The 27,176-nt window shown below is 52.4% G+C and overlaps 1 protein-coding gene across 1 annotated transcript in view; it reads left to right on the forward strand.

Annotated features, from left to right (window-relative positions):
* Positions 1–21,647, forward strand: part of LAPTM5 (lysosomal protein transmembrane 5) — a 24,158-nt gene extending 2,511 nt beyond the window's left edge. The window contains exons 2-8 of the mRNA XM_019656797.1: positions 12,302–12,395; positions 13,057–13,133; positions 14,478–14,606; positions 15,340–15,462; positions 16,691–16,786; positions 18,881–18,973; positions 20,265–21,647. Of these exons, the coding sequence (XP_019512342.1) occupies positions 12,302–12,395; positions 13,057–13,133; positions 14,478–14,606; positions 15,340–15,462; positions 16,691–16,786; positions 18,881–18,973; positions 20,265–20,354 (702 nt within the window). The 3' untranslated portion in view covers positions 20,355–21,647. The remainder of the gene's footprint in view (positions 1–12,301; positions 12,396–13,056; positions 13,134–14,477; positions 14,607–15,339; positions 15,463–16,690; positions 16,787–18,880; positions 18,974–20,264) is intronic.
* The last annotated feature ends 5,529 nt before the right edge of the window (positions 21,648–27,176 follow it).

The following is a 27,176-nucleotide window of genomic DNA, read 5'->3' on the forward strand; positions in this document are numbered from 1 at the left end:
TTAGCAGCATCTCTGGTCGCTACCCACAAGATGCCAGGAACACCCTCTAGTTGTGATAACTGAAAATGTCTCCAGACATTTACAAATGTTCCCTGGGGGCAAAATCGCTCCCAGTTGAAAACCACCATCTCTAATGTGAGTCATGGGAGCAGAAGGCATGAGAACAGAGGAGAAATCTTGAAGCTGTATGGCTTAGGCGGTCATCTCGGGGCTGGGGCCCTTGATGGATCCTAGTGGGGAATGGTCCTTCTGCCCTCTCTGTGACAGGCTTCTGCTCCTTCCCAGAAAGGGCAGGGATGGAGGGCTCTCCTGTGGCCCAGCAGTCAGGGGGCAGGTGTGCTGTCAGACCCTCGAACATCTGGATGGAAAAAGACAAGCCGTTCTCCAGATGTGTTGATTACACAGATTGCTCATCATCTGGAGCTAGTCAAGGGTGACAACCCTGCACATTGAGAGCTATTTGTGGACTTGGCCCCTCTGGGGAGGGTTAAATTGGGCTGTTGGTGTCCTGGGACAGTGCCACCCATTATGGAGTCTTCGGGGGCGTTATTACCCGAGGACCTCCACTGTGTCCAAGGGCCGGAGGGCCTTCCTCAGGATTTTGCTGGGTTTGTGTAGAGGATTCCTGACCCAAACTTGCACTTGTAGGGGAGTCGGAGAATTTTCTTAAAGTGGCCCCTTTGGTCCTGGCTTGTCTGGCAACCTAAAGCATGTCCTAAATCAGGAGGTGGGGACCCCCAGAAGACCCCTTTGCCCAGACATGTCACCCTCCCTGACCTCTCTTCTCCAAGGCCTCTTGAATTCCTTTAGAAATGCGTTGCCTGATGAAAAGCTTACACCTGTAATTGCAACCATGTAACAACAGGATATGGGCGAGGAGAGGGGGCTGATGCCAGCCCTGGGTGTTGCTGGGTTATAGGTTTGTGAGAGCTCTAATTGTTGTCTACTTTTCTGTATTGTCCATATTTGGTACAATGAGCATGTACTCCTTTTTAAAAATAAACGTTTTATTTTGGAACCGTTTTGGATTTACAGAAAAGTTGCAAACATAGCACGGAGTTCCTGTACACCCCACACCAGGTTCCCTTTCTTGTTAACATCTTATTGTTAATATGGCACCTTTGTCACAACCGATGAGTTGATCTCAATACACTATTATTAACCAAAGTCCATACTTTATTCAGATTTCTTCAGCTTTCCCTCACTGCCCTTTTTTTGTTTGTTTGTTCTAGGATCCCATTCAGGCTCCCATGTTATATCTAGTCCTTATGTTCCTCTTGGCTGGGACAGGTTTTCAGATTTTCCTTGTTTTTGATGAACCTTGACAGTTTTGAGGGGTACTGGTGGTACTATTTGTTGAATATTTTCTCAAACGGGACTTGTCTGATAGCTTTCCATGGTTAGACTTGGGTCACGTGTTTTTAGGAGGAAGACTGCCGAGGTAAAGTGCCATTCTCAGCGTATCATTATCACTGTGGATGTTGACCTTGATCACCTGGCTGAGGCCGTGTCTGTCACTGCAAAGTTAACTGTTTTTCCTCCCCTTCCCATCCTGTCCACTTTGGAACGAAGTCACTGTGCAGCCTACACTTAAGGAGTGGGGAGGTACGCTCCCCCCTCCTTGAGGGCAGAGTAGCTACATGCATTATTTGGAATTCCTCGTGGGAAATTTGCCTGTTCTCCTCATTTATTATATAAATAAATGATTGGCTTTTTTTTTTTTGGTTTGTTTTTTATCAGCTGGGACTCATGGATATTTGTTTTATACTTTGTGTTATAATCCAACACTACTTTATTTATTTGGTGGCTCAAGTGCACTACTTATTAAACTGGAAAAAGAAAGTAAAGCAACTGTTATTATTTAAAGGAGTTTCTAGTGAATGAAGATACGCTCTCAAACAAGTCTTTATTTTACGTGTCCAGCCCCAGGCCTGATTCATTCATGGCCTCTGCCCTTCAGGGGTTCTGGTCTATCCAGGAAAAACTGTGATAATGGCTTTGATGGATGACAGGGCTGGCTGGTATATGGGCACGGATGAGGGGACTTAGCCCAGCCATGGGTGGGGGTTGTCGATTCAGGGAAGGCTACTTGGAGGAGGCCTGAGGGCTACGGATGAGCAGGACTTCGCTTGGGTACGTTGGGAAGGAAAAGGCGTGCCAGGCAGACGGAGCTGCACGAGCAAAGGCTTGGAGGTGGGGAGACTGTGGGATGTTTTGGAAACCCTGAGAAGTTCATAAAGTTGGGGTGGAGGAAGGGCTGGCTGTGAGGTATGGCGGGGCAAGCTGGAGAGGTCAGCAGGGGTGGGACTGGACCAAGTCCCTCACTTCTTTTAGGCTTCACAGCTAAAAGGATAGACCTCTGCTTGACCCAATTCTCACATTTTATAGATGAGAAAACAGAGGTCTAGGAGGATCCCTGACTCGCAGGGGCCTGCACCACGCTGCTATTACTGGCATACACAGGTGTGTGGAATGAGCCAATGAGTGAACAAACAAATTTTTGACCTGGCCCATGGGCCAGGGGTGGTCCATCTGCCTGGGAGGCCCTTTGTTTCTTCTTTATGGTCCAACTCACAGGACGTTTTCTCCTCTAGGAAGCCCCCCCGATTTGATTTGTCCTCCTAAGAATTCCAGGGGCTCTTCTCTCTGCTCTACTTTGGGGTCGAAAAGATCACAGACTTGTCTCCATCACTCACTTGTGATGGGACCTTGAGCAGGCAGGTGTCTTTGCTGCCTGGGCCTCAGTTTCCTCATCTGTTAAATGGGGCCAGTGGTCCCTATCTAAAGGGTAACAGTTTTGAGGTATTGAGCCGATGTGGCCCCATTGGAGGGGGAGGGGGGTGAGGCTGGCAGGCAAGTGCCCAGAGTGGGCTGTGAGTGGGGGGTCACAGAGGACACTCTCCTTTTGAAATCTCAACTCTCTGGGGGTCTTAAAATAGGCCCCAACTGTCAGTTTGGGAAAGCCCCAGATGAGAATCTGTTAGATTCTTTGCCTTCACGCCCAATGCCCCCGTGTGGTTCTGCGCCCTTCCTGGAGGGGTGGGGAGGCCGATGGGGTAGGGTGGGAGTTGCAGCCCTTCCAAGCACCAAGGTTGAGGGGACTGAGTTTTGCTCCTCATCCCTGGGATGTGCATCACACCCTCTAGCTTATAAAACATTGGAGGCCCTCAAGGGAGCTACTGGACCCCCTAAGCCACTGGGGGGAGGCATGCAGGGCCTTCTGGGGTCCAAGTTGGGCTCTTCCTGCTGCAGTAAGACTGGTGGGCCAAGTGATGATGGTCAGTCACCTGTGTGAGGTGGGCCAGGTCGGGCCAGACCCCAGGCTAGGCCTCATCCTCTCCCCACTTCCTGGTTTTCAGGCCCACGGGAAGGGAAGGACTAAATAGGAGGTGGTTGGTAGTCCCAGCCGTCGGGGGGTCACTTTGGTTGGAGGGATTCATTGCTGTCAGAGGGTCATAACTGGAGGAGACACCAGCCTGGGAGAGGGTCCTCCCTGGTGCAGGGGCTGGGGGCCCCTTAGACGGGCCCATGGCTGGAGGGCAGGGCCTGGGTGCACCGAAGCTTCTCTATCACCATCCTGAACCCGAGCTCCTAGGAAGTGAAGCATTTATTTTGAGCCCAGGGCAGTGATCCGGAACTAGGACTTTGCTCTGAGGTCACTATAAGCTTGTGTTGTTCTCCCAGGGGACCCTATCTGCTGGGGGAAGTGTGTGTGTGTGGGGGGGCGGCACAGAATGCCTAATGAGGTATGAAGCTGACCAAGGAGCGGTGCAGAGTGAGGGTGCTGGCTTCCTGCCCTGCCAGTCCTTAGCCCTGCTGGGGGGCTAGTGCACCCCTTCCAGCCTCAGTTTCTTCCCCTGTCAAATGGGGTTCAATAGCTGTGACCTGCGGGGTCATTCGGAGACTCAAAGGAAACCAGGTAGGATATACACCTGGCACCTGGCGAGCACGGCACAAATGGCAGCTGCCCCCAGAGCCTCCACTTGACAGAAGAGGAAACAGGCTGAGAGAGGCCAGGCTCTGTGGTTGCCGCAGACTGCGGTGGGGGAGGGGTAGCGGGATGGGGGCTGTCAGCTCTAGTATCAGGAAGCCTGGTCCTTTTCTTCTTTTTTAACATTTTTATTAAAATATAGTTGGACGTGCAATATTATATTGGCTTCAGGTGTTCAACATGGTGATTCTGCGTTTATATACCTTACGATGTGATCACTACACTATGTCTAGTAACCATTTGTCACCGTGCAAAGTTATTACGATTGGGTTGACTGTATTCCCTGTGCTGTACACGACGTCCCCGTGGCTTGTTTATTTTACAATTGGAGGCTTGTACCTCTTATTCAAGAACCTTGTTCTTATTAACATGGAGCCCGCATGGACAGATGCAGTCTCGATTTCCCCTGCAAAATGGGGAACACATGGGACTGATAACAGAACCTGCTTCACAAGGCTGAGGTGAGGGTGGAATGATGTGTGTGTCGGGGTTCAGAGGAGGACCTGGCCTCTCCTAAATGCTCAGTAGTCATAGTAATACTGACTATCATGGCTGGGGGGAGGGCGTTGCTTTGAATGTAAACAGGGAAGTGATGGTTTATAGGGACAGTTTGTGGGGGTGCAGGCTGCTTCTCCAGATACTCAGGAAGTGGAGGAGGATGGGGGCTTAGGCCAAACCTGGAGGCTGAATCTGAATTTGAGCCCCCAAAAGGCTGTCCATAAAAGGAGATATGATGACTGCCCCCCCACCCCCCTTCAAGATTGGTGGCAGAGACCACTGGGGTTTACCGGGCCAGGAATTTTACTCTTAGCACCTGTTCCTTCAGGGAAAGGCTTGCCATCCTGTCTTCTTTCATAGGGGCGGGTCTGGAAGATCAGAGGGCAGAGGGCATGCCTTGCTGGGCCACCACAGGCCAAGCACAGGAAGGAGAGGGATCTCCAAGGATGACACACTGGCTTTCCCAGATGGCCCCGGGCCAGAGCTAGGTGCTCCCTGCATAATGCTCCCATGGCAATTTCTACGCTGCAGAGTGATAGATGGCAGTGAGCGTCATCTAACTGTGTTCTCTGCAGTCTCCTGGGCTTTGCACGAGCTGTCCTTTCTGCCTGGAGTGCTCTTTCTCCCGTCCCTGCCAGCCCCTGAGTCACCACTCCAGTAAAACCATGTGCCCCGCCAGCGTCTCCTACATCCCTCCTCCAGCCCAGCCGTGTGGCAGCTACCATTTCCTGGGGGCCTCCTGTGTGCCAGGCACGTGATCACCCCAAGTCACAGTTCCCCGAGAGAAACTTCTTGCAGTTTCCTGAATGCGTCTCACCCACTTTTGCTTTTGCTTCTGCAGCACTCTTCCCACTGCCCTTTGGGAGAACTCTTTAAGACTTACTGCATCTCAGAAGCCTTCCTGGAGCCCCCGCTCCTGGACCCCGAGTTCCCAGTGCTTACCCCCAAACCAGGGCGGCTGCACGCAGCAGATGAGGGGACCCTGTGCTCATGTCCTCAGGTCTGGAGGCCAGGAGGCTCACCCAGTGCTTGGCTGGCCTGATTAATTTATGTAATGCCCAGGGCCCGGCAGAGTAAGGACTCTCAAGAGTAGGGCCACAATCTCTATTTTATTTTATGTTGGTAAACCTTGGATGGATGTGTAATTTACATATCGTAAGTGCACATCTGGAACTTTTACAGAGTGCACAAACCCGGGTAATCTCCACCCAGATTAAGAAATAGGACAAGACCAGCACCAGAGGCCCCTAGTACACCCCTCGTCACTGCTCTGCCCCCACGGACTCGTCCCAGCAGGCGAGGTTCTAGGTCGGCCAGGAACGAGATTACACAGCACATGCTCTTTTGTGCAGGCTTCTTCCCCTCAGCGCGGCTGTGAGCGTCCCCCCCATTGCTGTGCAGACAGCTGGTTTCCCTGGGGTAGTGTAGTACTGTGTTGCCTGAACCTATCACAATGCATTTGCCTGTTCTACTGAGGGAAGGGGCGGGGGGGCGGTGACATTAGGTTGTTTCCAGCTTGGGGCCATTACAAAGAGAGCGCCACTGCCACTGGGACACGCAGTTTGGCGTCCACACACAAGCACCTCTGCTGGTCGGTCCGTGTTTCTGACTCTTCACCTTTGGGGGTAGACATATGTCACCTCACCTACTCCTCACAGCTGCTCTACTAGTGGGTGGATCCTTCTCTCTCTTCTATAGGTGAGGAAACTGAGGCACAGAGAAGTAAAGTGGCCAGATGGAGGGGACAGGAATGGGAGCAGAGCACCAGCCTCGGGAGAGAAGTAGGGCTCTGGAAGAGGGGTAGGCAGCTTGGCTGGGGCTGCAACTGAGCAGAGGCTCTGGAAGGGGGGCGCCGTGATGGTATCTGGGCTGCTGGGGATGTGGCTGGGGAGATTGTGCTGCTGGGGAATGGCCCCCACCCGGTTGCCCCCTGATAAGCCTCAACAGGAAGTATGGGGTGGGCGTGGGGGAGGGGAGCTTCCTCTTGATTGATGCATCTGGTTCTCCTCTCCCAGCCTCCCAACCTCCTCCCAGACAACCCTAGGGGTCCCCAGGGAAAACAGGGTGGGCCTGGGAGGTTGAGACAACTGAGCTTCAGGGAGAGGGTGATAATAATAATTATGGTGGCCTTCGTGTGCAGGAGCCTCTGGGTCCCTAGGGTCCCCTAGCGGCAGGGGGTCAGGGTGAAAAGCGAGAGGGGGCAGGAAAGGGTGTGTACTTGGGACCCATTTTGCAACCTGCATTATCTGTTGGGGACAAGCCCAGGCCTGACTCCTTGTGCAACCTCTGCCAAGTCGCACACAGGCCTCTGCTCCGCTCATAGGAAAGGGGAGAACAATCCTAACCTCACAGAGTTTTTGGGAGGAGGCAATAAAGCTCATGGATAGGAAAGTGCCCTCACACCAGCTGGCACATAGTAGGTGCTCACTGAGGTTTGCGTTCTCTGTCAGTTTTACCCCCTGAAATCTCAGAGGGTGGTTGGGTCTCTGTCTGCTTCTGAAAGGCTAGGTCCTGAGTCCGTAGGAGGGCCGAGAGAGTGGGCCCATCTTCCTGGAGAGGGAACTGGTGTTTGAACCCCAGGACTGGGGGAGCCTGCTGTCACCATGGTCTTCATCACCACCATCATATCATGAAGTCGCCACCACTGTCACCATCAGCCGCAGCAGCAAGGCTGTGTGATCATTGCACATAATCACTTCCCAGCGTGCTCACTGGTGTTACCTCTATCACCACCACCCCAGCCACATCCACTGTCACCTCTACAGTCACCCCCATGTGATCATAACTGTCACCACCGTGCCAAACTCAGTGACATGCGAGCCAGTCCCCACCTCCCAGCACGGTCACCATTGTAGCCCCACCTGATCAAAATGTCTTTCGTTACATTCAGCCGTGGCATCGCCACCATTATGGCCATGCCCGTAGTCAATAGTGCACCATTCCCCCCACCCTCCCTGATTTTTCCTCCCCTCCTCCAACCCCTGCCCCCTTTGTTTCAGCTCAAGCTATTAGCGGCTCCTCTAAGCCACTAGGAAACAAAAAAATATCTCCTGGCCTCCTGGCCACTTGCCGAGCTGCTCAGCTTAGGGAAGTGGTGCTTGTTATTGAGAAATAGGAATAGAGTGGGGGTGGGAACGGGAACCGAAACCAGGGAGCAGAGGGAAGAGGTGAAAAATGGGAATGGAAAGCGGGGGCGAGAGTGAGGGGGGATGGGTACGGCCAGGATTGACACAGTCGCCCAGCCTGGGCCCTGGCGTGGCATCAGGAGGACTGAAGCTGATTCTGGCTTTGCAACAGGCTCTCTGTGTGACCTCGGGCAGCTCGCTACCTCTCTCTGAGCCTCACTTCCCCACTGGTCACATCCCCTCTCTAGGGAGGAGGCGTTCCCACCCTGAGTTCCCTGGATCTGCACCAGGATCCAGGCCTTGGCACACGATGTCCCCTCTTCCCAGAATGCTTTTCTCTCTTCTCTGTTGGAAAACTCCTCTGTAGCCTTCAAAGCCATGCTCACGCTTTTCTGGTTTGTGAAACCCTTCCTGAGTCTTCCAGACAGCGGCGATCACTCTCATCAGAGACCCCCAAGACCCCTATGTGTCCCCTGTCATACACTGGTCACCCATCAGTTTCCCCTGGGGACCGTGACACCTGCAGACCAGGGTCAGTGTCTGATCCAGTCAGGGCCTGGGGGCGGTATGTGCTCAGGAGTATTGACTGACTGAACAAGCAAGGGAGAGAATGAATACCCGCAGAGATGCATGAACACTGCCCAGCAGTGCTAGTTTATGGAGCGCTTCCTGTGTGCCTGGCTCTGGGCCAGCTTGCCATTTGACCTGATGGCAACCTTACAAGGCAGGTCCAGTCCTTATCCCCATTTCCCAGAAGAGGGGACTGAGGCTCAGAAAGGTTCCTGGCTTGCTCAAGGGCACAGAGTTCAGGTTGAGCCCAGGGCCATCTGACTCCAGCACCCCAGCTCTTAACCACATGATCTTACCACGTAGAATCAAGGAACAGTGAATAAGGAACAGGTGGGTGCATGAAAGCTGTCTGCCTGGGCTTTATGGGAGGAGAGAAGGCCTGTTACAGGAGGGTATGGGTCTCGGCTTCCACTTCCTCATCTGTAACATGGGGAAAATATTGCCTCTTTCAGGGTTTTGGGAGATTGCAGTGCAAGCCTGTGTATACAGTTCTGAGTACATAGTAGGTGCTAAATAAATGTCAATTTCCCTCCATCCCATGTCCTAAGGAGCTGAGCCTTTTAGTTTTCTTTGGCTCAGGGGCTGGTGTCTTCTGTCGAAGGTTAGGGGCCCGCAGGAGGTCTGAGTCAGGCTGGGAGGTTGCTCTCTCTGTAACCTGGGGCTGGTTCCTGCCTTCTCTGAGCTTTAGGGTTTTCATCTGGTGAGTGGGGACAGAACCATCTCCCTTCCCCTATAGCAGCGGTTCTCAACCTTTCACAGGGGTCGCCTAAGACCATCGGAAAACACAGATTTTCGATGGTCTTAGGAACCGAGACACCGCTTCTCTATTGGCTCCAGGCCCACATGCAGATACGCCCACATACGAGGACCCGGCGACCCCTGTGAAAGGGTCGTTCGACCCCCAAAAGGGTCGCGACCCACAGGTTGAGAACCACAGCCCTACACGGTTGTTGAGAAGGTGAAATGGGTGAAGGGTGAGCCTGTTGTTAAACACAGGTGGTTTTTACAAAAGTAGAAATACGTAGTTCTGGAGCAGGCTGCTGCTGCTTGCACAAGCTGCTGGGAGGGAGAGAAGACTTCGGAGGGAAGAGGAAGTGGGCATCCCTCTCTGACTCCACTGAAGCACTGACATGGGAGTGGGGGAGGGGGGCAGACCTCAGGCAGAGCCAGTAGGTTGGGAGATGTTGGGAAGACAGTGGACAGGGGACAGGAATCAGACCTAGGGCCCATCGGCTTGGGTTTCAATCCTGGCTATATAGATTTATAGCCAGGATTTAAACCAGCTGGGAGACCTTGGGCCTCTCTGAGACTTCCTTTCCTCACCTGTGAAATGGAGGTGGGAAAATTAAGAATAGTCCCTTCACTGGGTTATAGGAGGATCATTGGGCTAGTGTGGGTGGCACACCTGGCATGGAGTTGGGCTGCACAAATGTCCCTCCCCTCCTCTCCCTTTGCTGGGGTCACAGGACATACAGGAGGGGGTGTTGGGGTGCTAAGGGTGAGATTGCAGGCATGATGGCAGGGCCATGAGCGGTATTTAGGGACAGCATTGAGGAATTAAGGGAGGCGGGGAGGTTTGGAAGTCATCAGTGGTCTCCAAAGCGGGGGGAAGCTCTAGGTAACCACTGGGACCTCAGGATGACAGTATTAGAATTTAAAAAATTTTCAATCATCTTCTTTATTAATTTCTGGATTTTGTTGTATGTATGTTTTATGATGTTCATGATAAACCAGGATAATAGCCCATGCATATAATTTAGAAATAAAAAAATAGAGGAGTGCGTTCAAAAGGCTCACTGACATAAGTGGGTGATCAAAATATCTGAGCCCCCTGGGATGGGGGCTAGCGGGGGCTCTGAGGTGTTTTTTTTTTGGAGGGGGGGGCAGGGTGTAAGGGAAGGCACCAGGACAGCACTGGAAGACTTGGACTCCAATTCCACTCTGTCCCCAACTTGCTGTGTGTCCTTGGGCAAGCCACCTAACCTCTCTGAGCTCATAAAACAAGCAGAGGGAGCTTATAAAAGAAGTGGACGAAGGCTTTTTCCAGCAACTGGAGGTTGGGATTGTCTGATTCTGAGCTTTGTTCCAGATCTCAGACAATCCTGGATCCTTGGCACTTCAAAAGTCTTCTTGGCCACATCTGGTAGATACTCATGTGCCTTTCTAAGCCTAGCTGCCACTCATCTGGGACAGGGAGCTCCCCAGCTCACAGGGTGCCCTGTTGCTGCCTCCTTTTGTCTCTCCCTCATTAAAGGTAAAACTGGGAGGAGAGGGGCTGGGGCTCCAGGCTTTAGGGGCTGAAGAAACATCTTTTCTTCCTCAGGGCTGTTTCCTGTGGGTGCCAGCCACAGCCCCCACAGCATCTGCCTTCTGTTTTGGGCTGACCTCAACTTTCCTGGTGAAACAAAGCCTTTTTGGTTCACCCAGGTAGAAGGGGCATCTAAAGCAAGCTCAGTGTCAGCCCCCGGGCACCCTGCTCCTGGTATTGCCCGGCCACCCCTTGTAAGCTCACACTAGCCCAAGTGAATAAGATAATGTTTGCTGAGCACCCATTGATTGCCAGGCCCTAAGCTCAGTGCTTTGCAAACACAATGCAATTTCTTCCTTACTAAACCCAGTGGTTGCCATTTTCGAGCTGCGAGAACTGAGAAGTGAAAGGACTTTGCCCAAGGTCAAATAATGACCTGGATTCAAGCCCATCTGTGTCTGACTCTGGAGTCCAGCTCTTCATCACTCCTCTTTGTTGTCCCTTTCTGCCCCCTGAACAGGATGTAACATGGCAGGAAGACAGATTGAGACCTGTGTCTGAGCTAAAAAAACCCCACACAGTCAGCAAGGGGGAAACAGATGGTGGGTGTCTGGTTGCCTGTCAGATGAGCATGAGTTACCAGTGCAGGGCAGCCTAGAAAGCCAATGTAAACTTAGGCCATATTAATAGAGGTAGGGCACCTACTAGGAGGGAGGAGATGGTTTTGTTCTCAGTGTGGGTGGATGGTGCCTGGAGAGTTGTATGTGTGTGTGTGCGTGTGTGTGGTGGGCTGTAAGGACATAGATATACAGAAGATTGTGAGTTCCCTGTGGCTGGAAGCATTTAAGTAGAGGCTGCATGACCCAGGATTCTTGCATTAGAAGGTGGAGGGCATGGGCCAGGTGACCCTCAAGGTCCTTTTAAGCTGTGGTTTTGTGGCTGGACTTCAGATCTTACCAGGACCACCCCAATACTCAGTCCCATCAGATTTGCCCCTCCTCCACCATTCTTAGCAAGCGTCCCCTGAGGGGATGGGGTTCATTTGTTCATCCATCCATCCATTAATTTATTCATCAAATACAATAACTAGAGCAGTGAACAAGAGAGCCATAAGAACCTACAGCCCAGTGGGGATGATAGTATTAATAACAGGGAGCACAGAGGGCTTATGATCTGCCAGGCACTGTAAGTGAATTATATCCCATCTGGTCCCACTACAACCCTATGAGGCAAGTACTGTTATTATCCCCATTTTGCAGATGGGGAAATTGAGTTGTGGGGGATAGATGGTTTTGGCAGGGCACCCTGGAGATTCACGGGTCAGATGCTTCCATGCCTCTGTTGATGACTCCAAGAACTTGAAGCTCTCTAATGTTAAGATGACTAAGACCCCATGATGCCCAATGCCTGTCATTATAAAAGCGGTGCATAGGAGGGGCCTAGTCTCAGCCCCCCATCTTCTTTTCAAGCCTGACATTCAATAGTCCCAGTGACCGCTATACTGAGAACATGGTTCTAAGTGCTCTCCTGGGATGTTCTCATTTACCCCTCCTAATAGCCTCCTAAGGTAGCTACTATAGTATCAATTTACAGAGGGGGGGGGGGAACTGAGGCACAGGGAGGCCAAGTAACTTGCCCAAGCTCCCACAGCTGGGAAGAGGAAGAACCAGGATGATGTGCTCGAGCTTTCTATCTGTACAGGCCATATTTTTATCTAGGACGTTCCACTGACCTGGCATTCTTATCTCTTCCAGGACCCCCCCCCCGCCCCCCACAGGCTCTTGATGGACTGCACACCCTAGGGGAGGGAGGTGCTGGTGGGGGAACGGTGCAGACCCCCGGCTGACTGATGCTCTGTTCTGCCCCCAGATCATGAGTGTCTTACTGTTCATCGAGCACTCCGTGGAGGTGGCCCGCGGCAAAGCCTCCTGCAAATTCTCACAGACAAGCTACCTCAGGATCGGTAGGTCCAGGGGACAGGAAGCGGGAGGGGGGAAGGAGAGGGGAGGGGCCCTGGCTGGGGGGTAGACAGGCTGGGATTTGAGGCCCTGCCACTTCCCGTTTTGAGCCTCAAATCTTTCATCTGCAAATGGGGCTATTCCACCTGTCCCCACCTGGGTCTCCAGGTGTGGGAGCAGATAGAATGGTGCTTTGCAAACCTAACCAGTTTCGAAAGACTCTTCTGCTTACACCTGCAATGGCTGCCCATCGCACTGGAATGACATTGAGACTCCTCACCTTGAAATCCAGCCCCTGCTGACCTCTTTGGCCACATCTCAAAGCTTCCTCCAGGCTCCCCCTGGCTCCCCATTCTCCAGCTGACCACACCTTGTGTGGATGCCTTGCTCTCAGAGGCCTTCCCTGACCTCACCCTGGTTAAAGCAGACCCCCAGCCCGCTCTCCCAGCCGACACCCTCTATTGCACCCTCCTGTGTCACCCAACATGTTTTGTTTATGTCTTTGTAGCCCCTCAAGACAGAGAACTGCAGGAGGGCAGGGCCCGGGCTTTCTAGTTCATAGCCATCACCCCTACACCAGCGGTTCCCAAAGTGTGGTTCTTGAAGCCCAGGGTGGGGTTCCCTGCAGGCACCTCTGGGCCCTCACCGCTCTCCCTTGCCTTTCAGCTGACCTGATCTCCAGCTTCCTGCTCATCACCATGCTCTTCGTCATCAGTGTGAGTCTGCTGATGGGCGTGATCAAGGTGAGGGCCCTGTTAGGAGAGGGGGAGGGAACCAGGACTGGGTGAGCCCCAGCGTCCCTCCTGCCCCCTCCTAGTGACACCCCCTGGGTGAGCAGCACTGCTTGCTGAGAGGGTGAGAGGTGAGTACTTTGGGAGACCCCCACCTGCACCCTAGAGATTGTCGCTGGTGACCCACAACCTTTTCAACTACAAATGGAGGCAGGGAGTTTGGATAGAGAAAAGAAGAGCCGCTTTGAGGCTTGGGGGGAGGGGAGAACGCCGCGGGATTTATAATCAGTGAGAGGAGCCAAAGCAGAGGGGAGAATAGAGACACATCCAGCTCAGTCCCATCCAGTGAGTGGATGAGAGAGGCAGGCTGTGGCTCAACCTCCTGCAAAGAGGAACCGCCCTTCCTTTGGCCCCAGGGAAGCAGGAAGCCAGGCCTCCCCACACAGCCCACTGGAGCAGGACCGGAAATGCGGCCCTTCCTGGGCAGACAGTGGCCTGGCGCTCGTAGGGCCAGCGGAGGGGCACAATGATTTGGTGCTGCTTTGGAATGCCTCCACCTTGCCTGAAATGTCACCATCGCATCCTGGCGAAAGCCACTATCCCATCCCTGTACTTGAGGGATGGATTCTACCTTGGGCTCGAGGGATGACTTGTAGGTGTTTGTTCAGACATACAAACGGGCCAGGTCATCCCTGGAGGTTCTGAGACTCAGCCTGGGTTGTTTTGGCCACCTCCTGAGTGATTTGAGACAACCACACGAGAAACCACAAAACCACCCTTTCTGTGATTTTGTCCCCACTTGTGGGTTCATATGCACCAATACTGGTTCACAGTGGTCACTTGCTTTCAGTAGGAGAGGGATTTCAGCCTCAGCTTTTCAGGGCCTCTTACCATGACTGAACAACCCCAGGAGCACTCGCATGCGGGAAGGTCCGACTGTCTCAGGAGCGCAGGCTTCTTCCCACCTCAGGGCCTTTGCTCATGCCAGCTCGGTTCCCTCTAGCGCTCTCCTGCTCCTTTCCAGATCTCCCCTGGTGACCCACCTCCAGGGAGTCCTCCCTATCCCGTCTCATCTGTAAAAGGGCCCATCCTGGTTGGGTTCTTAATAGGGAATCGAGTCAAACTTGCTCCTGGAGCCCCTGGAGCCCTTAGCTTCTGTAGATGGGGACTAGTCCTATGTCTCCTGGGACCACGGCTCCACGCACTCAGGGCCTAGGTCTTGCCTTCTCCTGGTTCTCAGAGCCGCACTGTGGAGGGCATGTGGTGGGGTGTGAGGGTTTAGGAGGGAAGGGAGCTGCCTACGAGGGGACATCAGGCTGCAAGCGGGGAAGTGACAGTGCTGGGCTTGCCTTTCAGAACCGGGAGAAATACCTGCTGCCCTTCATGTCCCTGCAAATCATGGACTTCCTTTTGTGCCTGTTCACCCTGCTGGGGTGCTACGTGGAGCTGCCCGCCTACCTCAAGTTTGTCTCCCGGAGCAGGGCTGTGAGTACCCAGCCCCGTCCACCAACTGCCCAGCCTGGGGAGGTGGGAGGGGTGCAGGCGGTGAATGGGAACCCCTAAGGCTCTTTCGTAGTTGGTGGTCTTCAGCAAGTCCCTGAGCCCCTCCCAATCACCCTGAGTTTCTTCCTCTGTCAAATGGATCAATGATCCCATCTTATCAATATGCCTCAGGAGCATGAAATGAGGAAAGTGTATAGAGGGTGCTCACACATGGTAAGCATTCAACAAATGCCAGCCGCAGGTGAATTCACACCAAGGGAAAGGACACGTGCCCCGTTTTAGCCCCCAGCCCTGCTTTGTCTCCCCTGACCAAGGTCTTAAAGGAAGATAAAGATGGCTAACGCCATGCCGAGCCCCCACAGTGGGATGCCTGTGATGGCTGGTGCCAATCACAGACGTGGCTCCCCGAAGCTGCTTTCCACACTTCTCCTGACTGGTGTCCTTAAAGATACTGGGGAGATATACTTGGGAAGGTCCCTGCGCAGGGAATCAGGACACTGGTTCTAGTGCCGAGTCTGCCCCTGGCTCTTGGTGTGAACGTCTGAGCAAGGCACACCCATTTCTTTCTGGGTATGGTGGACCAGGGATTCCCTGGTACTCTCTAGCCGAGACAGTCTCTCAAGCTGAGGGCCCCGCAATGTGTCCTGTCGTACCAGGGCCTGTGGTTGGGGCTTAATTGCTGGTGTGTCTTCTTCCTCCTCTTTGTCCTCCTAAGCACCCCTCCAGGGTCCCACTGATGACCCTGCAACTGCTGGACTTCTGCCTAAGCATCCTAACCCTCTGCAGCTCCTACATGGAAGTCCCCACCTATCTCAACTTCAAGTCCATGAACCACATGGTGAGTCTGGGCAGAGGGTCCACTCCCATCACTGGCTGTGTGGCCTTGAGCAAGTTGCTTCCCCTCTCTGGGTCTCAGCGCTTAGGCTGGGTTCCTTAGAAGGGGAGCCTGGGAGGAAGATTCTTGTGCGAGTGATTTATTGATGGAGAGACCTCAGGATGAACCTGGGAAGTAGTGAGGCAAGCAGGTTAGACACAGGGAAGGAGCCAGGCAGACATGTGGCTTTAGGAGCAGCCCTGCCTGATCCCAGAGGGAGCCCTGGGGTATGAACTGTGCTAGTTTTTTATTGTTGTTTTTTATCACTAGTTGTTTAATTGCTGTTTAACCAATTTCTCCCAAACATAGTGACTTAAAACTATGGGATAAAAAAAATGATCCCATACAGCTTCTGGGGATCAGGCATTTGAGAGTGGCTTAGCTGGGTTGTTCAGACTCAGGATCTCGCATGAGGTCGCTCCCAAGATGGGGATGGGGCTGCAGGTGCCGAGGGCTTGACTAGGTCTGACGGATCACCCTCGAGATGGCTTGCTCGCGTAGCCGTCGGCTCTTTGCCTCAATTCCACACCCTGTGCACCTTTACTAAGGCTGCCTCGGCACTCTCATATCATGGCTGCTGGCCCCCCGAGTGAGTGTCCAAATGAGAGAGCAAGGAGGAAACTGCCACGTCTCAGAGGTTACACTCACCTCTGTCACCTTCTTTTATCTGTGAGAAGTGAGCCTCTAGGTCTGGTCCGCACTCGAGGGAGGGAAAGGAGCTCTATATTTTGAAGGGAGGAGTGTCAAAGAATGTGTGCAGGTGTCTGCAAATGACGCAGAGGCTGTCCCACTGCGAGCAGTAATCTGGCATCAGTCAGTCGCTGCTTAGGAACCGCCCCTAGGGGAGGGGGAGACCTCCCAGGCACTTCAGGATTAGGTGGTTCTGTCAGCCAAGACTGCCCTCTAGAGAAGGCCATGCCCACTGCCAGCTGGTGGATAGGGCCTCGCCAGGGCCCCCTGGGTGGGCAGCAGCTGCACCTGCTTCCCTCGGTTTGCTCACCTATCACCTGGGGCTGAAGGGAGGTAGCCATTGCCTCCCAGCACCCTTGCAGGGATCAGCCAAGGTGCTGGCTGTGCCACTGTACCGTGTTCCTGTGTCTGTGGAGTGCTGGCATGTCATTCCTCCACATGTCAGTGCCGTTAGAGTTCCACGTGGTCAGATGCACTGACGTGGCCCCCAAATCTGTTGCAGAATTACCTCCCCAGCCAGGAGGGAATGGCTTACAACCAGTTCATTAAGATGATGATCATCTTCTCCATTGCCTTCATCACCGTCCTCATCCTGAAGGTGAGTGGCCCCTGCCCCACGGCCCTGGGAGGGGCCGTGAGGCGGTGCTGCCCCAAGCCCTCCCGCGCTAGACTGTTAGGAGGCAGGGAGGTGTGTCTTCCGCTGCTGCCCTCCGGCTTTTGGCTCCTTACCCCAGCTCTTCCCACAGCAGCTCTCTGAGCCCACTTGGGATCCTTGGGGGACACTTCATTTAGAGAAAGTGGATCTGCAAAGACCACTCGCCTTCAGGTGTCATGGACTTAATGTGTCATCCAGAGAGGCCTTGACCCTGGGAAGGAGGGACGGTTCTGTCTGGAATTAGTTTCAGGAGGACTTGGGTTTGAATCCCAGCTCTCCCCTTACTTGCTATGTGGTTACTTTCCAAGTCACTTCTCTCTGGGCTTCAGGTCTCCCCTGTGAAAGGGACATAATAAGACTCGCTTTGGTCATGTCACAGTTTTATGGGATTCAGATACCAAAATGTAGATGGGTACTGAGGTCATATTACTAGAGGTTTGGTGATGAGAAGGAGGGAGGGGAATGGTTTTATTCTTCTCTGGGGTGATCAGGCCCCGAGGATAGAGTCTAGTTTCAGGTCCCAGTTATTAGCGAGATGGTGACAGACTGAAGTATGTTAATAGCAGCGCAGCCAGGAGGGTTAAGAGGCAAGAAAGAGGGAGTCAAGGAAACCAGGGCAATTCAGCTCGGAAAAGAGATGACTCGAGGGGGACATGACTGCCGTCTCCAAACACTCAAAGGACTCTCATGGGGATTCTAGAGGCCACAACCAGGACTGTGGCCTGAAGCCTGGTGACTCAACAGAAGAAAGGGCTTTAAAAGGGTTCTTATCTGACTATGAAAGTAACATACGATCATTGTAGAAATTCAGAAACTATAGGTGAGCAGAAAGAAGACAATCAGCCCACCATCTACTACCACTCAGACCAGCACCAGGGTATCGGGGTGCATTTCCTCTGTCTTTTCATGTGGGTGGGTGTAAGCAGACATCACTGCCTCCTTTCATTGGAGGCCCTGAGCAGTTTCTGGCCTCCCCTGATGCTAACCTGGAAACAGAATTCACTCCTTTTAACTTTTCTTCAAAGAACTGACCCAGCACAAACACATTATGAGGCCGGAGAGAGCTTGGAGAACTTTCCTGAAGACTTGGGGGAGACCATTGTGGGGGTTTACATCACACACTGAACTAGAGAACAACTCCCCAAACCACACCACACAACTCCATCTCCCCTGTCCCTCTCCTATTCTTGATCCTACTTGGATCGGGGGTTCTCTCTGGGCCCCTCACTCTGCCTCACTGGTCATCCTCCATCTACTTGACTTTCCCTGGGCCTGCATACGTCATTCTTTTATAGATCATCTTATTTATTTCTGCCACTTCTACGTGCCCATCACGGGACTCCATAAAACAAGAGACCTTCCAGGTGACAGGACCTGCTCTCCTTTCTTAGTTGCCAGTTTGGGGCAGAGAGAGAACTATAGGCTATTGTTCCCTGAACATGCCCCTGGGAACTTCACACCCCACCCTAGAAATTGTCTCCATAATTCTTATATCAACTGCTGCGAGAAAGCAGTTGCTTACATCATCTGACAGATACATATTCCTGTGTATATAATTATTTTGCATCTATAAACATGGGATACCACTGCATACACTGTTTTGTAATCTGCTTTAAAAAACAACATCTAAGTAATTTTCAAGAAAACCTTTCCTACTTGATACAGTAAGCTCTGTATCAAGTTGGGCGGGGTCATCTTGGGAGGTAGTGAGCTCCTAGTCCCCAGGAGTGGACAAGCAGGACCTGCAGGACTATTGCCAAGGGGGGGGGGCCGGGGTGGAGGGTACCCCAGAAGCCTCCAAAAAGTGCCTTCTTGTGCTGAGTCTGTGGGGGCAGTGGAAAGGAAAATACCTGGAATACCTGGGACTGGCAGGTGAGGTACCGCCTAACCAGAATACGGGTCTAAGCAGCAGCAGCTGGATGCTGCCTTCTGGGGTGAGTTGGGGCTCCCCAGGAAGTGCCTGGCATCTGTCCCCAGCCTGCTGAGGCAGTAAGGAGCAGGGTCAGCAATGCATAGTCTGACCTGGGTCTTTTCCAGGTCTACATGTTCAAGTGTGTGTGGAGATGCTATAGAGGCATCAAGGCCATGAACTCGGCCGAGGACAGGAGCAGCTCCAAGATACTCCAGAAGGTGAGTGTGGCGCAGGGTCAAGTCCCAGCTCTGCCATTCACTGTGACATTTGGGGCAAGTCTGTCTCCCTCACTGGGCCTCGGTTTCTACACTTGTAACGTGAGGGTTGGACCAGAAGAATTGTGCAGGTCTCGTTCAGCTCTGGTGGTCTAGGATTCTTTCATTCATGCATGCAGTCAACGTTTTCTGCCTCTTACTCTTTGTTGACCTCATGTCCAACCCTGGAGGTGCAGAGAAAACTAAGATACCACTTCGTTCTACAGGAGTGTATTGTCCAGAGTGAATCTAGACACAGAGCCCAGATTATAACTCGTTGTGAAGCACAGAGTCAATGGGGGCACAGAGGAGGCAGCTGGCCTCATCTAGGGTCTCAGGGAAGGCTTCCCGAAGGAGGTGACACTTGACCACATCTTAGACTGTCATTTGGTACAAGTTTGCTGGGAAAGGGGCAGGGGCCTTCTAGTCAGAGCGATGAAGCGCACTTAGAAACAGCTGATTGGAGAAGTGATGGGAAAAGGGCAGCTGGTTTAAATTATTGGTGCTCACTTTCCTCATCTGTAAAATGGGGATTGTATAAGTCAAGACTTTTTTGGTGGCAGAAACTCAACTCAATTTGACTTCAGTAAAAAAAAAAAAAAAAAAGGGAGTTTATTAGCTCACAGATTTTGAAAGTCCAACGTAGGTCTGGCTCAGGCCTGGCTGAGTCCTGACACCTGGACATGATCTCGTCCTCTCCATGTCTTGACTCCACTTTTCTCAGTGTTGGCTCCATTTCTAGGCAACCCTTTCCTCATGGGGGCAATATGGTTGCCAAAATCCCTAGGCTGACATCTCACCCTCTCAGTAACCCTAGCAGAAAGGAAGTCCCAGACCATGTCTGATTGGACCAGCTTGGATCACAAGCCTAATTTTCAAACCAGTGATGAGAGGTAGCCAGGGACATGAAGTTCTACTTTGAGTGGCCATGCCCAGGTCTCATGTCCATCCCTGGATCTGAGGGATGGGGTCAATTCTTCTGGAAGCACAGGAGCTGAGAATGTTTTCCTGGGGAAAATGGTGTGTTGTTACCAAAACAAGGGGGCTTGATGCTGAACAGGCAAGTCCGTCCACTATAGCAACAGGAATTGTACCTGTCTCGTGCATGAAACACCTAGCACGTAGTAAGTACCCCAGGCGTGCTAGTTGTCATCATCATCCTTTTGCCAGAGGTGAAGTCGGAGCATTCTTGACTCCAGGTTGGGATTGTGGCTCCTTCTGGCCAATCCTCAGCCCTTATCTTTGTCCCTCCCAGGTGGTCCTGCCGTCTTACGAGGAAGCTGTGTCTCTGCCACCCAAGACTCCGGAGGGGAATCCAGCGCCTCCCCCATACTCTGAGGTGTGACGTGCACCAGGCCCGAGCCCTGGTGCTGCGAGGGGTGGAGCTGCCTTGCAATCCACTTCTTTGCTTTGGTGGCCCCTGTGGCCTGGGTGAACCACCAGGCTGACGTCAGGACAATCTGCTTGTGTTCCCCTCGCTGGTCTGCTTTTCTTGCAGGGCCTGGGTGATGCTCACAATTGGGTCAATCCTTTAGGCTGAATGACTCCTTGGGTCTCTCAAAAATTCAGTCCAATGACACTTGGCTTATTTTGGTCATCTCTGACATTTGTTTAAACAATTGGTCATTCTAAATTCAGTGAGTTTGGTTAAAAAGTTTTCAGCTTGACCAGTTTAATCAAGAGGCTGATTGTCAGTCCGGTAATATAATTTGGTCAAACAATAGTCCATTGCATTGGTTTGTAAATAGTTGTCAGTTCACGCAACAATTTAGTCAAGTAATCATCAATTAGTCCTCCCCACCAAATCATATATCCAATTTCTTCAAATAGCTTGCTTACATGTGTATCAAGTTAGCCAACCATCAATCAATTTAGAATAGAGATTAAATGCAATAATTTAAAAAATCAGATTAGCCCCAAACCATTCAGTTCAATCTAATCCAATAACTGGCTGTCCACTCTGGTCAGTTCGGTACTTCCGAGCGTCTGAATAGCTAGACAATAGCCAAACCATCATTCAACAGCCTGTTCCAGGAAGTAACAGTAGTTTCAGTCATCAGACGACCCCTTCCAACACACATGGTTTTGCTCAAGAGCTGTCATCGTTAATAATCAGTCACACACGGTCAGAGTAGTGCCCTAGCAGTGGACTCTGTGAAACAGGTCTCCTCCACCATGATCATCTCTCGTAACAAGCTGTCAGTCCATTCCACAGGCCAGTCCACCCATCACCATCGTGGTGGTAGGCAACCCAGTTCTGTACGATGCTTATGATCAAACAGAAATTCAGCCCTGAAATCAGGTAAATCCATTTGTTGGACTAAATCCACAGGTTAGTTCAGTCAAAACAGGCAAGCCTTTTGTGGGTGCAGACCCTGCCATGGAGGCTGGTGTTGGTGGTGCCTTAGGGAAGGCCGCAACACCCCCTCTTTTGCCTGCTTCTCTGGGGGCTGGAGCTCCTGAGGGAGCTGACCGAAAGGTGGAGATAGGGCCACGGAGGCAGGTTTTCTGGGGTCTGTTAGGGGGGTACAGAGAGAGAGGGCTGTGCAAGAGACTCCCTACTAATACCTGCTCATGTAATTGCTTTGTGTGGGATGGGGAAGAAATTTCAATAAAGCAGCAACGTGCTTCTCTTGGGTTTGATGTGTTTCCTTAAATATGGTAGAGATGGGGCTCCATCATCCCTGACACAGACACACACACACACACAGACACACACACACACACACACACAGACACACAGACACAGACACACACACACACACACACACACACACACACACACACACACACACCTGTTTGTTCAGTCCAGAGACTCACAGGGGTCATGGTCAGCTGGAGAATATCATGACCTGGCTCTGTTTCTGATTACGAATCACGGACCATGTAAACACCTTGATGTCTCCCAGATAAGGGGTGAACTCCACTCACCTGGAGAGCACCCACCTGGAGCCAGGTGCTGCGCTGGGCACTGGGGGTGATCCAGATGGGTCAGACTTGCCTCCAGTTACCCATAGTCTGGGTAGGGGAAGACAGACCCACAAATAATTAGAATAGTTCATGTCTAACGCCATGACAGGGGAAGCCTGAGGGACTTCAGACAGCCAGAGAAGGCTTCTTGGAAGAGGTTTCCACCAAGTTGAGTCTGAAGGACGGGTGAGCAGCAGTAAGCAAAGTAGAGAAGGATGTTCTAGGCAAAAGTTCCAGGATGTGGAAGGCCTCCGTGGGTGTGGGGGAGGGGAGCTGGGCTTGGTAGCTCAGTGTGGCTGCAAGTGGGGGGCGGAGGGGCAGGGAGAGGAGGCTGTTGAGGTGTTGGGGCCTGGATTAGGAAGAGCCTTTGCATACCTTAGGTATGCAAGCTCGCCCTGGCTAAATTTAGCCAAGAACGGCATTTACAGGAAGGAGATGGTTGCAAGTAACAGGAACCTTGGTGAACCAAGTTTATAAAAAAAAAAAAAAAAAAAAAAAAGGTGGTCATGATGTTTCTTGGCTCACGTAAATGAAAAGTCCAGGGATTTCTGACTTCAGGCATGGTTGGACTTAGGAATCAGATTCTTCAATAACCTCTTTTCCTCTTTCTCTACCTCTCGCCTTCTTCCTCCCAGGCTGAGCTGCGGTGGGTCTGCCTGAGAGTGGAGTCAGCAGAAAGCCTGAGGCAGTTTGAGTTGGGCTCCATCACTGGTACCAAAGGAGACCTGACAGAGCCTTGAATGTCACGCCCCATAGTGTGGACTTATCCTGGGACAGGGAGAGTCTTTGCAGGGGAATTACAGGGTCAGGCTTGGGTTTGGGTTTTAGGAAAGAGACCAAATGCAGGGAGGGACCATACGGAGGCTGGTGAAACCGTCCTGTGAGGAAGCAGAGACGGGGGCGGATTTGAGAGGTGTTATCAACCTTGTTTGCCAACCTTTCTTGGGGAGAGCAGATTTCTTTATGGATTTTGTCTGCTCTGTTATCAGATCCTCAAGAAACTGAGGCTCTAACAGAGATGGTCAGTGAGCTCCCGTTCACACATGAAGGCATCGAGGCCCAGAAACATCAAATGACTTTCCTGAAGCTACACAGTGGTTAGGGATTAGACCAAGTGGCTTCCCCCCCCCCCCCCCCCCCCCCGTACTCCATATGAAGGCTGGAAGAGGGGCTGGGGTCCTAGCCTGTGTGATCTCTTGCTTCCTGTGATGATCCACACAAAGAGGGCTGGAAGCCCCCGTCCAATGGGAATTGGGGGCAGAAGTTACAGGAGGGAGGGATTGGCCTTGTCTCCAACCTTGCATTCTCGTCAAGAGGACACCAAGGGGCCATGGCCGTGTGTCCCGAGGAACAGTTGAGGTTACTCCCCAACCCCTACCCCTGGCCTGGAGCCAAGGAATCGGCTGAGATGTATAGTGGGATTGTACCCTGTGGCCAGGCAGCTGGGACGGGGCCGGCGCAAGGAACAGGAAATAGCTGGGTTTGGGGAAGTCTCGTGGACCGGCCAAGCCAAGCCAGCCCGCGAGCGGCTGGGCAGCCCTCACCACGGCCCTGTCAATGCGCTGTTTGAGGCTCACACAGGGGTCCTTTGACAGGGCCAGATTTGGACCCACTGAGAGGGCCTGTGTGAGCTAGAAGCCCTGAAAGGAGCCGGCCCCAGGAAAGAGGGGACTGCGTGCAGGAGGGCAGGTGAGGGCCACCCAGACAGGCTGTCTCTTGGGGAGAAGAAGAGCCTGTAAAACCAAACCCGAGTGGCAGAAACTGGGAGCACCCCAGTTTCTCAAGGCTCTGATGGTAGCAGGAAGGAATGGTCCCCATAATGGAGTGGACTCTTCCGTGTGTCGTCTCCATGACTCTCCCACTGACCCCCTGTGGCAGGTGCTGTGCGGCGATCATTCCTGAGGCTCAGGGTGGGCAAGCCACGTGCCCGAAGTCATGACTGGTTGCGGGGCACAGCTGGGGTTTAACTCCAATGGGCCTGACTGCAGCCTGAGCTTGTCCTGTCGTCCTTCCTGCCCCACCTCATCCACATCGAAGCTGCGCAGAGTAACGGCCTGATTTTAGAACCTTGGAAAGCCCCTTGAAGAGGGAACTGAGGCCTAGCCATTGTTACGTGTGACACGGAGGACGGGCCTGGCTCAAGGGCCTGTGATGAGAGACAGGGGTCCATGGTGGGTGCAGGGCCCAGACAGAAGGCTGACAGGCAAGTGGCCCAGGGGAGGAATTCTGGGGACTGCAAGCAGGCAGTGGCCGTGGGGCTGGGTATACTGATGAGCTATCTGGGAAGCAGGACAGGCAGAGCCTGGACACAGAAGTGAGGAAGAGGGAGGATCGAGGCGGATGCCCAGGTTTGGAGAGTGTTGGGGTTGGTGTCCAGCTCTGAGCTAGGGACACAGGATGGGGACAAAGGAGGATACACTGAGCTTTGTTTGCATTTGAGTTGCCTTGAGGGACACATGATAGGAGGTGCTCAGGAGGCAGCTGTTTACAGGTCTGGCGTTCAGGACAGCAAGGAAGGAGGGAGGTGGGAATGTGAGTGTCATCTGTGGACCACGTGGGTGGGATGTCACCAAGGTTTGTGGAGGTGTTAACCAATCCGCTGGACACGATGCTGGCATGTCTTCAGATGAAAGCACAGGCCTCCTTGCCCTGTCTGGCCTCTGGCTTCCAGCTTGACTGGCTGCTTGTAGGGCCCGAGACCAAAACAGCACATGTGAGGTGTGACGAACCACAGGCGAGACCTCACACACAGGGGCTGTGGCCTGAAGGGGACCTGTACAGGATGGGAAGCCCAGTGACACCGCAACAGCCTGGGGGTGGGGGCAGTGTAGCCACTTTACAGATGAGCAATCTTGCTCTGTGATCATGGGCACGTTCTCCACTTTGTGGGTCTCTGCTGACTTTTGGGGAGGCCAGAGATTCACGTCCAATCAGGCACCCTGGGAATGTCTTCGGTTTGCAATGAAATAGTTTTAAGTGTCAAGAAAAGCAGTTCCCAGGTTAAAGGAAGTCAGGGAGGACCCACCCTTGGGCCCACCTGGGGTTTCTGGGTGGCCTTGGAACCTCTGCTGTGAGTGTAAGAAGAAGCTACTGTGGGTCTCTGCAGCCACAGGCCCCTGCCCACTACCCGCCCAGATGGGCTCTCTGCTCGCACTCCAGTCTCCTGGGACGCTAGGAGGAAGCCTGTCTAATTAGCCACCAAGAGCGTCTGATAGGCAGTGGGCTTGGCAGAGAGCAGCCAGCACAAGGGAGCCACAGCTCTAAATAAACAGAGTCCGTCTGGTAAACAGTTTTGCTGCCACCTCAGGGACCCAGGTGGTTGACACTGGACTTGCAGCTTCCTCTGTTCCACCTGCTGGGGGGGGGGGACAATCCAGGTAGGGAGCCAACCTGGGCAAAGGCCTAGAGATGTGACCACGTGCCAGAGGATGACACCAGTCTGGGAGTCTCACCTCTGATAACTCACAGCTTACAACACCGCCATACATTCAGCCTTGACCTTGACAGGCCCAAGTTCCTGGGCTGGTGGAGCTGAATTCCTATCAGAGGGCTTTGGGAAAAACCAAGGTGTTAATTCTAAAGCACTTCATTCAGGTGGGACAATGTATTGCAGGAAAGAGGGTTCTCGGCTTGGGCAGGAAAGAATTCAAGCATGAGCCAGGCGAAAAACCAAAAGTACGTAGTTTATTGTGAGGTAATCCACTCCACGGGGGAGTAGAGGCTGCCCTGAGGCAAGAGACAGCCCCATCCTCCTTACGTGGTTTTTATTAAGCTTTTTAATATGGGAATAAGGGGGAGGAATATTTTTATTAGTTTTTGGAAGGGGTGAGTTTTCCTGGGAATTTGGGATACATCCCTGTTTTGCGTTCTTATATGGTCCTTGCCAGAGGTGTCATGGCGCAGGTGGGTGTGTCATTTAGCATGGAGATGTATTATAATGACCATATAATGTGGCTGGAGGTTACTTGGAGGTGATTCACGTGGCCATTTTGGTCTTGGCTGTCCTAGCAGGTTTCCTTGTCTTATCTTGATATACTGGCCCTTTGTCTTTGTCTGGTGGTTCATGGTTTTCTTGGAGGCCCTGGCTTAGCCCTTTCTCAAATGGAAGGAACAGGGACCGTGCCAGGAATGTTCCTGTGTACTGTCCCAGCTCTCTGCTTGGGTATGTCAAGGGGAGTGTGGAAGGAAACACTGAAGTGTTTCCGGGGTTGGATATCTTTATGAGGCTGAAGGTAGAGCAATTTTGACTCTAACATTCTTCAGTTGCTTGTAGACACTCCGTGGGTCAGAACAAGGCCAGGCCTTGCTCCCAGGTCACCAAACTCCACAGGACGTTATCTCTACCATCCTTCATCACCAAGGCATCCCAGAAGGAAGGATCTGGAGACTGAACTATGAGAGTAACTAGCGGGTTGTAATTTGGGTATGTTAGTTAGCACCTAGTTCTTCCTATACTGACCCTGAAGCAACTACCCGTAAATCGAAAAATGCTGTATTTCCTTGTCAATCCCCTGCCATCCTCTCTCCCTCCTTTGTTCTATGCCCATATATACCACTGGAGGTAGGCAGAATTCTAAGATGGCCTCCAATGACTAAGACCTTGTATAGTTCTCTCCCCTTGAGTATGGGCCGAACCGGTGAATCTGATGAGATAGTCACTCTTGTGATTAGGTTATGTTACGTGGCACAGTTGACTTTAAGAAAAGGAGATTACCTGGGTGAGCCTGGACTAATCAGGTGATCCCTTAAAAGGGACTAGGCTCTTCCTGAAGAGGGGAACTTGGTTATGGGAGAGATTTGAAGCATGAGAGGGCTTTGGAGGAGACCACATGACAAAGAACTGCGGGTGGCCTCTTGGAGCTGAGAGTGGCCTTTGGTTAACAGCCAACAAGAGATGGGGGCAGGGAAGGGGGTTCAGTCTGACAACCTCAAGGAACTAAATTCTGACAACCACTGTGTGAGCTTAAAAAGGGGATCCTGAGCTCTGGAGAAGAACGCAGCCCAGCCAACATCTTGATTTCAGCCTGTGAGGCACTGAACAGAGAGCCCAGTTTTGTTGTCCCCAGGCTTCTGACCGTCAGAAACTGTGAGATAACACATTTGTGCTGTTTTAAGCTGCTAAATTTGTGGTAATTGGTTACATAGCAATAGAAAACATGTGGACCACCTCTTCCCAATTTGGAGGAAGCTTTATTTT

Source organism: Hipposideros armiger, unplaced genomic scaffold (genome assembly GCF_001890085.2).
Source record: "Hipposideros armiger isolate ML-2016 unplaced genomic scaffold, ASM189008v1 scaffold_10, whole genome shotgun sequence".
NCBI lineage: Eukaryota > Metazoa > Chordata > Mammalia > Chiroptera > Hipposideridae > Hipposideros > Hipposideros armiger.